The sequence below is a fragment of the Haemorhous mexicanus genome, chromosome 7 (genome assembly GCF_027477595.1).
Source record: "Haemorhous mexicanus isolate bHaeMex1 chromosome 7, bHaeMex1.pri, whole genome shotgun sequence".
Classification (NCBI taxonomy): Eukaryota; Metazoa; Chordata; class Aves; order Passeriformes; family Fringillidae; genus Haemorhous; species Haemorhous mexicanus.
This window is the reverse complement of record NC_082347.1, coordinates 37,787,543-37,802,184: the sequence shown is the minus strand read 5'-3', so window position 1 is coordinate 37,802,184 and position 14,642 is coordinate 37,787,543. Positions and strand designations below refer to the sequence as shown.

The 14,642-nt window shown below is 40.5% G+C and overlaps 1 protein-coding gene and 1 long non-coding RNA gene across 5 annotated transcripts in view; one reads left to right on the top strand and one right to left on the bottom strand.

The window, feature by feature from the left end:
* Positions 1-4,163, bottom strand: part of WDR11 (WD repeat domain 11) — a 35,456-nt gene extending 31,293 nt beyond the window's left edge. For all 4 annotated transcript variants that reach the window (XM_059852083.1, XM_059852085.1, XM_059852086.1 and 1 more), the window contains exons 1-2: positions 3,986-4,163; positions 2,945-3,056 (exon numbers count right to left, since the gene is read on the bottom strand). In XM_059852083.1, coding sequence (XP_059708066.1) covers positions 2,945-3,056; positions 3,986-4,071 — 198 coding nt within the window. In that variant the 5' untranslated portion in view covers positions 4,072-4,163. The remainder of the gene's footprint in view (positions 1-2,944; positions 3,057-3,985) is intronic.
* Positions 4,164-4,217: 54 nt separating this feature from the next.
* Positions 4,218-7,467, top strand: LOC132330138 (uncharacterized). Its single transcript, XR_009487229.1, has 2 exons — positions 4,218-4,397; positions 4,521-7,467. It is a non-coding gene; the product is annotated as an uncharacterized LOC132330138 (long non-coding RNA).
* The last annotated feature ends 7,175 nt before the right edge of the window (positions 7,468-14,642 follow it).

Here is a 14,642-nt window from a genome sequence, read left to right as displayed (position 1 = left end):
AGCTGAAAAATTATCATTCAATTTTTATACACATCCTAAAACATGCAATTTTCCTAATCTGACAAATATACTGCAGTATTGTTGAGGAAAAAAGGTTAGTCTTTAATTTATATGTTGTCTAATAAAAAACCAAAAACAAGTTATTGCTGACATTTGCCACCTTTTTGGTTATTTTCAGCACATTGCCACCACTGATTCCCGGGTACCACTTTCCAGTTTTGGATTTCAAGCTGCACAGGTTTGTAAATTGGCAATACTTATGAGAAATCTGTGTCTGAAATCTGAAACACTCTGTCTACAACTCCTCTCAGATTACAAGGGGAGGGATAACACTGACTTCTTCCTTATCTAACCCACATGTTTTTTGCTATCTGCTTTTAAGGTGAACTTCTGCCCCAGGACAGACAGCACACACTGGCAGAATAAAGAAACATTATTGTTAAGATAATGGGAATTCACCTGCTACAAAAATTCCACCCTGTGTGCTGTCACTGCCTGTCACAGAAAGGGTGAGGCAAACACAGGACTTTCTGCAGATCCTGAAAACATGACATTTAAAAACTGACACAGCACTGTCATTAGGCACCACTCACTCTGTACCATGAAGCAGATTTACAGCAGCATTCAGAGCCCTGCTGGCACCTTTGTGCTGCCCCTCTCAGAGGTGTGAGAAGGATGTCTCACAAACCAGCAGAATAAATTAAACAAATGTGACACATGCACAGCACATAATCTCTAACTCTATAAACTCAAAGTATGCTTCTACCAGAATCACGAAGAATTCTTGAGAGACTCTCCTCTACCTACAAATTTCATTTTTGCAATTCCTGCTTCCCTGCTGTTCAAGAAAGAACTATCCCTGAGGATATCTGCAGGTGGCTGTGTAACTGTAATTGTAAAAACTCACAAAGCTATTTATTTCTCAGTTAAATGCATATTACTTCAAAGAAAATTTCAAGTCTGGAAAACATCCTTTCTCAAGGGAGGAGCTGTCAAAAGAACAAAAAAGGAGATCTTTATATGCCCAGGCCTAAGCAGAGCCCATGTGGTGCTCCCACACCATGAACCTCTTTCCTCTCTGCAGTCACACTGATCCAAGTCCCCACACAGGACCTGACCACCTGCTGAAAGAAATTACTTTCTAGCAGTATTAGTCACTGTCTACTTGGCTTCAAAATACAGCAGAATCAGGAACCAGAGGTGACTTTTCTTTAATTTTCACAATTCATACCACCTCATTTATAAAGCCTTATTATCACTGTTTATCAATGCATCAAAAAGGATGCATTAATAAAGATAATTTCAATCCCCTCATTCTTGTGATGGATTAAAAAACTTCTCTTGTAATTATATTTTCTTCCATAAAAGCATGCTTTCAATACTCTTTGTAAAGGTCAAATCAGATACAATCCACTCCATACAAAGTCTTCAGTCTCATACAAACAGCATTTGGACAGATGGACAACTAACATGGATCCATTTTCAGGGAAGCTTTTACCTATTCCAGACAAAGTTACAACAGCCAAAGGAGAGGATGCATTTAAAGGAAAACAGCAAAATGGACTGTAAAGGGATTATGAAACAATTGGTTTTTCTTTGTTTTTTTCATAACAGATGTGGTGTGATTTGGAATTTTTCAGAACTGAGGCCCAGGTTTTTGGGGAGAAGATCCCCACTGGACTGAGTTTGTTGGTGTGAAGCTCTACTCCTCCAAGGAGTTTAAGCCAGACACACAGCAGATTTCTTACAGATCCATTCCAGCTCATTTGTGCTCTTAGCATTTACAAACTCTTAAAAGAAATTAGAAATTGAAGAAAATTTCTTAGCAATGTAAAGGTATCTGAAATGATCATGGCCCCATAACCATTTCCTATATAATGCCTATTTCTTTACATAGAAGGGAATTTTTTTTCATTATTCCACCTCATAAATTAGCCATTTTCTTACAGTCTATTTCTGTTCCTAAAGCTTCAGGTAGTGGCTTTGCAAAATTATCCTATAAATTATTGGACTGCAACACTTCTGTTCCTGTTGAAATAATGCAACTTCTCAAAGCTAGTGAATGTAACAAAACTTATTAAAACACTATCACTGCATAGATCAAAAACTAATTTTGCTACAATTTGTTACTTAAGCAAAAATGTTAAAGCAGAAGACATATTCAACCTTTTTCTTCTACGAAAAGATCCCACTAAAACCCCCCCACCTAAGACTCTATTTTTCATAAATTATTGACAGCCTTCTAATAAATACAGCACTTGTGCCAAGGACCAGCAAACACATCTGCCAGCCACACAATCCTCTAAACCCTAAGTGAAATCTGGCATTGTCCACAATCAAAGAAAAGATGAATTCAAGAAACACAACCTGTTCCACACTCACCCAAAGTCAAACTCTGCAATTTCAAGTCAAGAACCTTCAAAGGAAAGTACAGGTACCCTGCAGTTAAACTAAAATGTTAGCCATTTTATATCACTGAAATAAATGTCCAGTTTTGTCTGCTATTGCTCTTTTTCTATAGGTAAGAAAAGAAGGAAAAGCTTAAAAGTAACTTCCTGGACAAATGGTGCACTTGTCCCAGCAGGGAGGATCAGAAAGGGCAGCAGCAGAGGGCTTCATTTGATATTTTGTACTGTTCCTTTGAAACCCTCTTATGTTAACAGCTTTCCTAGAAACATGTTCTGTAACACTAACAAACGTTTCCAGATAGTCGATCTTTTATATTCTATATTTTCTAGAAAGATATACCATCAACCTCATCTCAAATTTCTGCATGCATGATGTGACTTAGCTGCAGAAGAGATCACTTAAAATACATGTATTTCACATCAGATTTCATGTCAAAATCACATCAATGAACATCATGTCAAGTGTTTACAGCAATTTAGAAGGATAACATAAACACCAGAACCAAGGAATACACCATAAACCAGGAACATCTCACCTTGACAACACTGGCTTTGTGTCTTTCCAAAACCTGCAAGGTCTGAGCAGAGTTGGCATCCACTACCAGCACGAGGGAATGGCATCCATATGCAATCAAACCTTGCCAGCCCCTGGGAGAGCACAGAGCATCATCAACAAGGAAAATACAACAAAACCTCTTCACATCAGGAACGAGGGATTATTTGGTAAGTTGAATGCATGCTACTAGACACCCTGTTTGATGTTTATCAGATGGTAAATACTATTTAGCAACATAAAAGCTTTATAAAATAATATTGCACTGTCTGCTGGAGCCCTGAGCCACCATAAAGCATCTCTTTGTGTCCATCTCTGAATCTTCTTTTAAAAAATCACATAGGAATTCATGAAGAGTGCTCCCAAATTTTAGATGTAAGAACACAGGTAAGAAATATATTTGCAATGATATAATTAATTGTGTATCTTTTATATTTATTACATATTCATCGACAAAAAGGAGCATGTCAAGAGTTATTACAGGAACAGGGAGAATCTGCTGAGGCTTGTCTGACTTCAGGAGAAGTTAACCACAGAATCATAGGATGGTTGGGGTTGGAAGGGATCTTAAAGCCCATCCAGTGTCACCCCCTGCCATGGCAGGGACACTTTCCACTGTCCCAGGCTGCTACAAGCCCTGTCCAACCTGGCCTTGGGCACTGCCAAGGATCCAGGGGCAGCCCCAGCTGCTCTGGGCACCTGTGCCAGGGCTCAGCACCCTCACAGGGAACAATTCCTTCCTGGTATCTGATCTCAACTACTCTGCTTCAATGGGCAATCCCTGCCGGGAGGGCCTGGGCCGCGCTCGTCTCTGGGCACGGCTCTGTCCCTGCCCCGGGCCGGGCAGCGGCACTCCCGGCCTCTCCCAGGCCGGATCCATCGCTACCCCGGCCGCGATTCCCGCCGCTGCTCGGGGCTCTGCAAGCGGGGGCAGAGCAAAGCCCGACCCGCGGCTGCGGCCAGGGGACCGCGGGGGAACCCGGGACCCCCCGCCCGGCCCGGCCCGGCCCGGCCCGGCCCTCACCAGTCCGCCGCGCCCCGGTTGGGCGCGCTCAGGGCGCCCGTCAGGGTCCGCGCCGGCAGCTTGATGTTGACGGTAAAGCGCTGCATGGCGAGGCCGGCGAGGAGCAGAGCCCGCAGCGGAGCCCGGCGGGGCCGCCCCAGCCGCGGCCGCCGGTGCCGGTGCCGAGCCCGCGGCCCTGCCGGCACCGCCCCGCAGGAAGCGCCGCCTCGGCGCCGCCGCCGCTGCCCGCTCCGCCGGGGCCCCGCGGCCCGGGAACGGCAGTTCCGCCGCTCTGCCCTGCCCTGCCCGGTCCCGGCCGGGCTGGCGGTGCCCGGGGCCAGATGCGGATCTCAGAGCGGTTGGGGTTGGCAGGGACCTCTGGAGATCATCCACGGCAGCGTCACCCGGGCAGGTGGCGCAGGAACGCGTCCAGGTGGGCTTGGAGTGTCCTCAGGGAGGGAGATGCCCGCCCTCCCTGGGCAGCTGTCCCAGGGCTCTGCCGCCTTCAGTGTGAAGAATTCTTCCTCATGCTGAGCTGGAACTTCTTGTGTTTTAGTTTTTGGCCGTCGCTTCTCATCCTGTCGCTACCACGGAAGAGTCTGGCACCATCCTCTGGCACCCCTTAGAGATATTTAAATGCGTTGCTGAGATCCACTCTCATTCTTCTGTAGGCCAAACACTCCCTCAGTCTCTCCTCATCAGAGAGATGCTCCAGACCCCTCATCATCTTTGTGGCTGGACCATCTCAGCATCTTCGTGGCTTGGACTGGGGAACCCAGGAGCTGACACAAAGGTTCCCCAGATCTGCCACCCGTGGCTGGGGACATGGTGCTGCTGTGTCGGTTGTGCATCCATGGCTGGGAGGGGAAGGAGCCGAGGGATGCCAGAGACTGCAGCTCCAGGGATGCTCGTGCTCCTTGTCAGGCTGCACCTGAGCCACCTCACCGGGAAAAGGGCTCCCTGTCCCGTCTTCTGCTGCTTGGATGCTGCAGGACAGCCAGAACATTTGTTTTCACTGTGGTGATTTCTGCTCCAAAGCACCTCTTCAGGGACAAAACACAGTGACAGACCTCTTTGGTACCCTCAGGAGCAGCAGCAGCACACGTTGCACCACAAGGCACCAACCCATCCTCCAACTGTCCCCAAGGTGTGTCGCTCAGGCCAGGTAAAGCCACCTGGGATGATACATCCCTGTGCAGGAGCACTGGACATTTGCACTGGAGCACACCAGGCTACAGAGCACTGAGGTTGGACTCAATAATCCCAAAGGTCTTTTCCAACCTGATTCTGGGATTCTGTGAAAGTTCTAAATCAATTTTCTGTGCCACAGCATTAATAAGACAATAAAAATTATGTACTTGCAAGCTCATTATTCAACATACATGGGCTGTTGGGGTGTTTGTTTCTCTTTGGAATAATAATTGTAATCGTTTATTTGTTACATTTTGTGGAGAAAAAGATGCCACTAGATGGCCAGAGACGGCAAGAGTGTAATGCCAGCTACCCACTCTTATATTGCTGCAGTGTCACTTTGTCACAGAAGATGCAATAATGCTGATCTTCTTTTTCCCTCTTTCCATTCTAATCACAGTTGAATTTGTGCAAGTGGGAACTCAAGAAACAACCTGCAGCTGATGCCTTTTCCAGCTGTCTCCTAAAGAATTCTGCTCTTGAAGCACAGAACATCACTCACTGCCTCTTCCAGGTCACTGTGCCATTGGGACTTTTTTCTTGAAACTGTCTCATCTCAAAAGATCTCTCTCTACTTTTAAAACTGTTTGGAGAAGTAAAGAGCTTTTTTGCTCCCCTTTCTTTGTCATTATTTGAGGACTACATGATCTGCACCTCTGGAAATCAATTTTGTAAGAGCCTGAGCAGCTACTAGATTCATTAATTTTAGTTCTTTTTGCTAATGGTGTGTTTTTACTCTGTGTCCTTGGGCAACGTTCTGCTGCTCATGTTTTTGGTTATTTTCTTGCTTTGTTGGATTTGTGAGAAGGGTCTTTTGCAACTTTTATTGCACAACAGAAACAGAAGCTCTTCTTGACTGTTTTCTATCCATTTTCTTGACATCGGAAAACCAAGCAATGAGTGAAATGCCTAAAGGAAATAGATACTTCAAGGCAGTTGAAGATAAGGACAGATACCAGAAACAGGGAAGCAAAAGAGGAAATGAAGGCTGTGTCACCAATTGGTTGGAAAAAAAAAAAGAATCTGAGTGGTTTTCAGGGTCAGATAGGGTGAAAATCAGGGTGCATGAGCCAGGTAAATACATACTGAAGATTCATGAGTGGGGATAGGGAGGAGATGAGAAAAAGGTTTGTGAACAATGATAAGGATCATTGGAAGAGCTGAAAGGAACAGAAATGTGCACTGGATGAACTGATTCCACTGCTACTCACCAACACTGAGTACTCAAACTGATGCACAGCAAATGCATGTGAACTAAAGATGTTCAGAGATGTTAAATTCTTATTTTGGGGTGCTTAACTGGATGTCCTCTCTCACATCTTATTGTTAATTTAAACCACTGCCAAGCAAGAATGCGAAATACATCAAGACACTTTGTTCTCTCAATCTTCTGTAAATATAATAATATACTTTTGGCTGCTATAGAAAGCTTATAGGCTTTCAGCTGTTTAACTGCATAGTCAGTAATGCCATTAAACTCACTAAAACCTCTCAAGTACCCAAGATGTGATACATCGTGGGAGAGACTTCATTCCAGACTGCTCCAATAGTCCTCACTAAGGACATAGGGAGAATAAAGTCCTGGGTGATCATAAAAACCATTTTAATAAGTTAATGATTAAATGAATAATGAGAAGTATGAGTCTACATAGCTTTTGGCTCATGACTGTAAATAATTTTTCTGTGAGTTTGAACAAGAGAAAGTGGGACTGAAGTAGAGATGTGTGCAGTCTCCCTTTTAGGCTTCTCCTTTACACAGTAATTATTGCAGGAATATTCCTGTGAAAGCTTCTGAGACCTCTTTGATTTCCACGGCCTTAAGTTAGAGCTGCAGGAGCTCCTGGGATCCACTGGTGAACTTTGGATCCACTTTGCATTCCTTTATACAAACCCCAGTTTGAATGGGGGTGTGTAACAACCCCCACATGCTGTGGGGCAGGGTTCTGTTTGCATTCCAAATCACACTGCTCTTGCCTTGGTGCTGTCATTTCTGCTCTCTGTTTGAAGCTCCTTGAGTTTTCTGCTGCTTAAGTGTCCCTAATTAAAAGGGGGCTGACTAAAAACTGATGCCATCCTCTCTTATCAGAGGTTTTGCACAGAGCAAGAAATTTTCACAGCTGAGTTTTGCCTCACACTCTGGGTTTTTTGTTTTTTCCTTTTTTTCTTTTTTTTTTTTTTTGCAAAGGGAATCTATCTAAAATCAAGATTCATTTAATCACAGTCTAACTTCATAATCCCAGTAGAGATCTTTTTATTTCATGTTGTATTTTCAGAAGAAGATTAAATAAAAAATATTGATGAAGGAGATTCTATTTCTGGTGTGTCAGAGTTCTGCTAAATTTAACACAAAAATAAAACCAATATATGAATTTCAGAGTGTAGAATATTTAGCTTCTAGAACTCTATCAGCTTGATGCAAAACCAGATGGCTTTAATCAAAGACTCAAACACTTGTCTCCCTTTCCAAATGCTTTCAAAGTTTAAAATTATCCAGAAACTTCCTTCCAAGTGAGCACGGTCTAATCCAGTTCCACGGAACCTGCTGGAGATGCAAATGTAAATTCTCAAAGGTGAACTATGAAGGGACTCTAACCATGGCCTGCAGTTTCATTTTGTTCTGACCAAGTTTCACCAAAGGAAAAATTTCTCAAATGCTGTTGTGGATTTTTTCTGAAAATATTTTCCTTCCCCTTATATATTCCTCTTTTTCTAAGGCTCCAAAAAGATGATGAAGTGTAAAATTATTTAATTCACATATTAAATTATGTGAATTGAATAATAGTGCCAGTTTTGGGCCATTTCTTTCTAATTTCATCCATGACTGCTGTAACACAATCACTGAGGAGCCCTGGCCCTCACTTTTTTTTTTCTGGTCCTTTGAATATTCCTGCAGATGAGCATTTACCCACCTCCCTGAAATACATTAGCTGAGTGAAAAATCTCTGGAGAAATAGTGCAGAGAAAAGAACAGAGATCTGGAAGATATGTTATCCCTCATGGACACAGAGGGAGCGAGAATGCCAATCCCAGATATCAGCATCCAGGGCCAATTTGATTGATTTGGACCTCAAAAATTGGGGATTTTCCTAAGAGGAGAAATCAGAATTCCCACTAGCAGAACCCTGAGGTTTTTTAGTGCTGAGTATTTCCTCTGGCTCTTGCTTTAGGAAAGCATGGAGGGGTGCCAGGAACTGTGATCAAACAAATGGGTTAAAGGGGAGAACTTTTAAAGTATTTTGGAGCTTTGGAAGCATCCTAGCAACCTGAGAGAGCATTTGGTTATTATTTTATTAGGTACCAAGTAAGGACTTTGTTTCTTTCTTTTTTTTTTTTGTAGCTATTAAGTTTTTTTGGTAGCTATTAAGTAATTTATCAGCATCAGTGCATTATGCTGTAAGATACAGGATGAGAGCAGCAGTGGTGTGAAATTGGGATTTGAAATCTGTGTGAAACAATGCAGGATACTCAACACTGATGAATCAATCAGTGCTCCTGACACCATGAGGTTCCATGATATAAATTTTTAAAGAGGAAGAAGTCTCTAAGAAGACAGGCTTCCTGAAAAAATAATGGAAAATGAAGTAAAAACTGATTTTAAGAGCCATCAGCAACTCCATGACTACAGCTAATGACAATGTGAACACAGTAATTTACTGAGTTTGATAAAGTGCATATTGAGAAGTAGAAGTTTCCTCATGTATATTGCATATTAAATGGATGGGAAAAGTTTTAATCCATGTTATTAATGTTTTGGGTTGTGCAGGGTTTTATAGACTAACTTTAAAAATTCAAATGTCCAGAAACCATGGTAACCATGTATATCCAGTACAGTGTTATTAATTTCTGCACGTTATGTAACCCACACATTAATATTTAAGGTTGGATGCAGCCCAGAAATAATTCTTATGAGAGCATAAACCTTAATTATTTCATGATGTATAATATTTTCATTAAATGGTTTTCACATTCTTTGGGAAAATCCATATTAGGACTTGTTTGTATCCAATGGCCAATGGTGTTTGGGAGTCAAAGTGTGGCCCTGCCTCAAGGCTCTGGATGGAAGACACACGTGGAAAATAAATGTGTAGAATTCAGTATGTAGCAGTACAATCTGCATGTGGGCAGTAAAAAACCAGCCTGGCACAACAGACACTTGAAGCACAACAATTTCTTCAGCAGTGCCTCTCCTCCACAAAAAGAGGGGAATTCTGTGCTCTTTGGTTTATGAGGCAGTGAATCTTGGAGTCTTGGATAAGCTTGAGGGACACTGAAGATAATTAAATCCTGGTTTGATAAAACAATATAAGTATCAAATAAAATGCTAGGATGACCTGTGAAAGACAAAACCTCTCTGTAAATACAAGGAGCATTAGCAGGGTGACAGTGACACTAAAGCAAGGTTTTGCTCACCACATTTGCAGTTCCTCCAGAGCTCCTGGGCTGTCAGTGTTTCCTCTGGCTGCTCAGGTGATGGATGTATTCCCACACTCCCTCTAAGAGGCAGCAGCTGCTTCAGGTAGATGTTTCTGAGAAGGCATCACATGGTCAGTGTTTAAAGAATCTTTATAATCACTCTTTTTCCCTAATAAAATATATTTTACGAGCATTATGCAATGTTTTTGCTGTGGGATTTGAGCTCTTTGGTGGAATTTATTGCTCTTTTTTGTAAAGCATCCTGAAAAATGCTCTGATATCTTTGATATACTTACATATATTAGGTGGAGGGCCTGAGTCTAGCAGGTGAACAGGAACAAAAAGTAGAAGTTCCAGGAAAATCCCATAATTATGATGCACAAAACTTTCTTTCCATCTCAGCACAGTGATGACCTGTGACTTCCCTCTAGCTGTGCATGATTTCTTTTTCCTCTGGAGTAATTATAAATTGATCACAGGCAGGAAGAAAACTTGCAGTTTTTGGAACATGAGGTTTAAATGCACCACAATTCCCAGACAACTTGATTTGAGATTTTCCATTTTTCCAGCTTAAATAAGAGAAGGAGTGATCACCAAGGGTCTTTAAGAAGCAGAATATCATGCAGCAGTCTGGCAGAACAAAATTATCATCTAGTGCAATCTGTATGGTAGCAGCAGGAAAAAAAAGAAACACAGATTTGTGTCAGAGAGCAATTCCACACAGATGCTGGAGCCAAAATATTAAATAAAAGTAGTTTTAAAATCAGCTTCTGGAGCTGGTTCACTGATGATGTTTCAAAGGCTGTGGCTGTTGTTGACAGCAATTAAAGTTTGGGAACCACAGGAAAGAGAAAAAAATCTGAAGGTAGAACACAGGAGCTGCTTCTTCAAGGCTGCTCCCTGCCAGTGCTGCTTTTCACACTTTAAAATGTTTCTCAGGGGCCATTGGGTTAGAGAAAGGAATCAAATGAGTCTTAATACTCTATCAGATTTCAGGTTTTAAAGAGCTTATGTAAATATTTCCCATAAGTACAATAAATATTTGATCTGACTTTGAAATAGTGCTGAAAAAGCAGGTTTTATGATCACTGATAAAGGCAATGTAGAGGTAAAAATCCTCATAAGGCCCATCACTTTTGACATATTAAGTGTCCTGTCCTTAGAAGTGTCTGCAGGGTAGGAAATGGCTTGGCTGAAATACTGAATCTATTAAGAGACAAATACAATATCCATATATATGAAAATCATCCTCAGAAGAGTCCATTAAAAAAAAATTAGATCTTCTAGTAAAGATCAGAACCCTGCCTCACCAACCATGAAAAAAATGTATTTCTTTACAGCCCTGTCTGAGCTGTAAATGTTGGTTTATGTTCTGTGGCATTAGCAGCATCCATCTGTTTTTTCCCTTTAGTGAAAGAAGTGCAGAGAGGTTATGGCTTTCTTTACTGGTGATTTTCTGCAATGTTCACATCCTCTTCTTTAAGGATGATTTCTTAAAACGTGAAATTGTTCTTCCAGCATACAGTGAATGCCAGAAAAATCATAATATCTGCTGGTTTAGTTCATCCTCATATGTGAAAGAGAGATTTTGATTGGCTTCAGTGGTGATAAATTGACTTTAAGGCCCTTCTTACTGTGGCAATGTTCCCATACTCTGTTTTATGTATTTTTATTTACCTTTCCCGTTCTGACTCTTCTCTCTTTAGCACAAGAAATGCAAAAGGCAAATTCAAAACAAACAAATCACCAAGACCCACTCACGGACACAGGTACAAATCCCACCAAAACCCAAACAGGCCTTCAGGAGCTGGCCTTGAAAGTCTTTTTAGGAACTTGATCAGTGAAAGACATCTCATGCCTGAGAGGTGTGAGTTCAAGTGGGAATTATGATGAAATGCAGGAAACAAAAACATCCCTGAAATCCAGGACTTCTACAGTGCTCTTCCAAACCTCAGTAAGCTTGCCTGAAATCAGCAAGTGTGGAAAGAATTCAGAAACCATAAAGAATTTGGTTTTTTATAACTTCACTCTTTGTGGGGTCATAAAGTATTGTTGTTGTAGTTAATAATGAAGGAATTGGATTATTTTTAGGTTAAGAATTATTTATTACTTAGATAAACATTAGTTTTAGAGGTTGTGAGATTTATGAGAATAAGTAGCTGGCTATAGTTTAAGAGTAGTTACAAGTTTTTTTGTTATAAGGTAATAAATAACTTTCTAACTTAATAGACACACGTTACAAGGTTTATTTTGGGTTTTTTTATTTATAATTTAATTAATTTTGTAGTATTGTGGATATTTTTGTTTAATGGGTTTCTGTTATAGTTAGACACATATGTTTCTATTATTATAACTTCTAAACTCTTAACTTTATACAACCACACCCCTACATTGTGAACTCTTTACTACTACTACTACTACTACTACTACTACTACCTTACTCTCATTAATACAGCTAAGACTGTCAGTGCTTTTGATGGATGCTGGGAGAAGAATATTTCTTGAACTCTCTTTGGGAAGAAAAAAGAGTGGTTTTGAAAGTTTAAATATCAGTATTAAAATCAGAGGATCTGCTGTCACCAAAGTTCCCATCTTCAAAACTTCAGCAGGTGAAAGCAGGTGGCTGCTTATGGCAGCAAAGGAGAGAAATTGGAGAGATGAAGGAGCACGAGCCAGCAATGAAGATCCCCAGGAACCCAAGAAGAGCCCAGCTCAGAGCCCAGCTGCTGCCAGCCAGGGCAAACACTCTGTGGTAAACACAGTTTTCACAGGCTGTGTTCAGCTGTTCTTTAAAGGCTTCCTCCCTTTTATTTCCCATTCTCCTGCAAACTGTTACTTCCAGCAATAATGGAAGTTTTGCTATGAGAAGAAGCTGATATTCAGTTTTAATACAAATTAAAGAGCCACTTTTTGACTGACAAGGGCAACAGATCTAAAATGGTGAGCCCAAAGCACCTTCCACCTGCTTATCAATTCTGTTCCATCTTCATCCTTTTATTTTCATGTTCCTTCTCTTTGTCTCTCTTTGCTGCATTTTGCTCTTAGTGGGGAATAGAGATGTTTTTAGTATAGTGGATTTTTGTAGACAAGTTTTCCATAATAAAACAGTTTTCAAGGTCACTAATCTCCAGAGAATTTCAAATAAAATATCCCTGATTTGAAGACAGAACGATCAATCTGAATCAGATCCCAAACATGAAAACTTCAGAGCAGAAAACATAAAAAAGTAATTAAATATTTAGCATGAGTTATGCAATATTAAAACCAAAGGGGACTCAGAGTCAGAGGAATCATATTTACAAAGCATTCTTGATTTTGACACAAAAAAATGTTTAACCTATTAACAAAAATATTCCTCAAATAAAACCACAAGTTCCTAGACCTAACTTCCCAACTTCTTATAAATGTAGCTTTAAAATATTAATACCTGCTACTTAAAACTTCTGACTTGCACTTTTAATAACAAAATTTTTTTAAAACCAAGTAAAACATGTGGCAGCTCTTGCAGGGCTGTTTTCAGCCTAGTGGGAGCCCTGGTCCTCCTGTGTCCAGCAATTTCCTTCCCTCTGCAGGAAAGGAGGAGAAACCTTCTAGAAACAGTGAATGTAATTATTCAATTAATCCTCCTCTTGACCTGAATATAAGAGCCTTTTGTACACCCTACAAATGTAAAATTGTTGAGCACACAAATTGAGCTGTAGAAATTAGACATAAATCCATAAGGTTTTCTATTTGGCAAAATTCTCCCTAAATTTTCAGGGATTAGAAATGCCAATTGGCCTGGAAAAGTCAACAAATTGGATAGATGCAAGTGAGTTACCTGGCCAACAGTCATTATTTCTTGCATATTTTTAAGGAAAAAAGACAGTTTTGGAATGTAATCTTGTAGTTCATAATATGTTATAGGCCTTTGTAAAGTAATTTAAACACAAGTCATCTCAAGGGCTTTTTTCTTGCAGAATGTTGACAAACATGTCTAATCCATTGTGCCACAATTTACTGAGGGATAACTCTCCTTTACAGAGATTAAAAAAAAAAAAAAACCTCTAAACAACAGCACCAAAACACACACACACACACACACAAAAAAAAAATGTAATTTTCCCCTTTAAAATGTATCACCTTTCTTCAATTCTTTTATTTTCCATGTTTTAAAACTTTTGAAAGACTAGTTATGTGACTTTCAGGAAAGTATTTTTGCAACAGGTAAAACTATTTGACACTGTGAATATTTGCACAGTTCTAGCCCTCTTCATATTCTTATTTATGCAGTGATTGTTGGGCAGTAATTTAAAAATTACTGTAGCAAGATTAGAAATTACACAAGGAAAGTGGCAGAGAGGAATAAGAAGAGCATCAAATAGAAACCTGATTACTTCAGGTATTACCACTGGGATCATTTAATTAAGTGCATTCCTCATTTCATTACAAAATTCAATGAGAACTTTAACTGCATTATTTTTCAGTCAGCAGACTTTTTTTTTTTTTTTTAATTTCAATTTCCATATTGATCTCCTCAGTCCTCAGAAGGGTTTTGGGGCAAAATGACTTCTTGCATTTTTGATTAGGTTGAAAACAATCAGATTTGTGATTTTTCTGTATCTCTTCAGTTCAGTGAGTCACTGTGGGAGACACTTCCATGCACGAAGCTCCAGCAATGGGCAGCACTGCTGGGTTGCAGATATCAAAAATCCTGGTGAATTTGTAGGGATGGGAAATGATGGGTTTGCTCATAAGCAGTCCTGAAGTAGGAATACATAAAGTGTGCTACCCAAACATTTTGCTTTTCACTTACATAAAGAAAGCCTTACCTGGTCCAAACTCAGCAGTACCCTAAATACCAAGAAGTTTTTCCTCTGATTAGTGGAGATTCCTCACAAGATGTGACTGCAGAGGTAATTAATCCTGTAAAATGTTTGCTGCTGATACAAATCAGCATTAGTGGCCTGCAAAGGCACTCACAGCAAGGGATCAACCATGGGCAGCTGCTTTGAAAAGGGAAAGTTTACCCTGTAATAACAGAAATAACAATGCTTTCATTTTGTAGGGCACTGAACATTCTTTGCCATGCAAC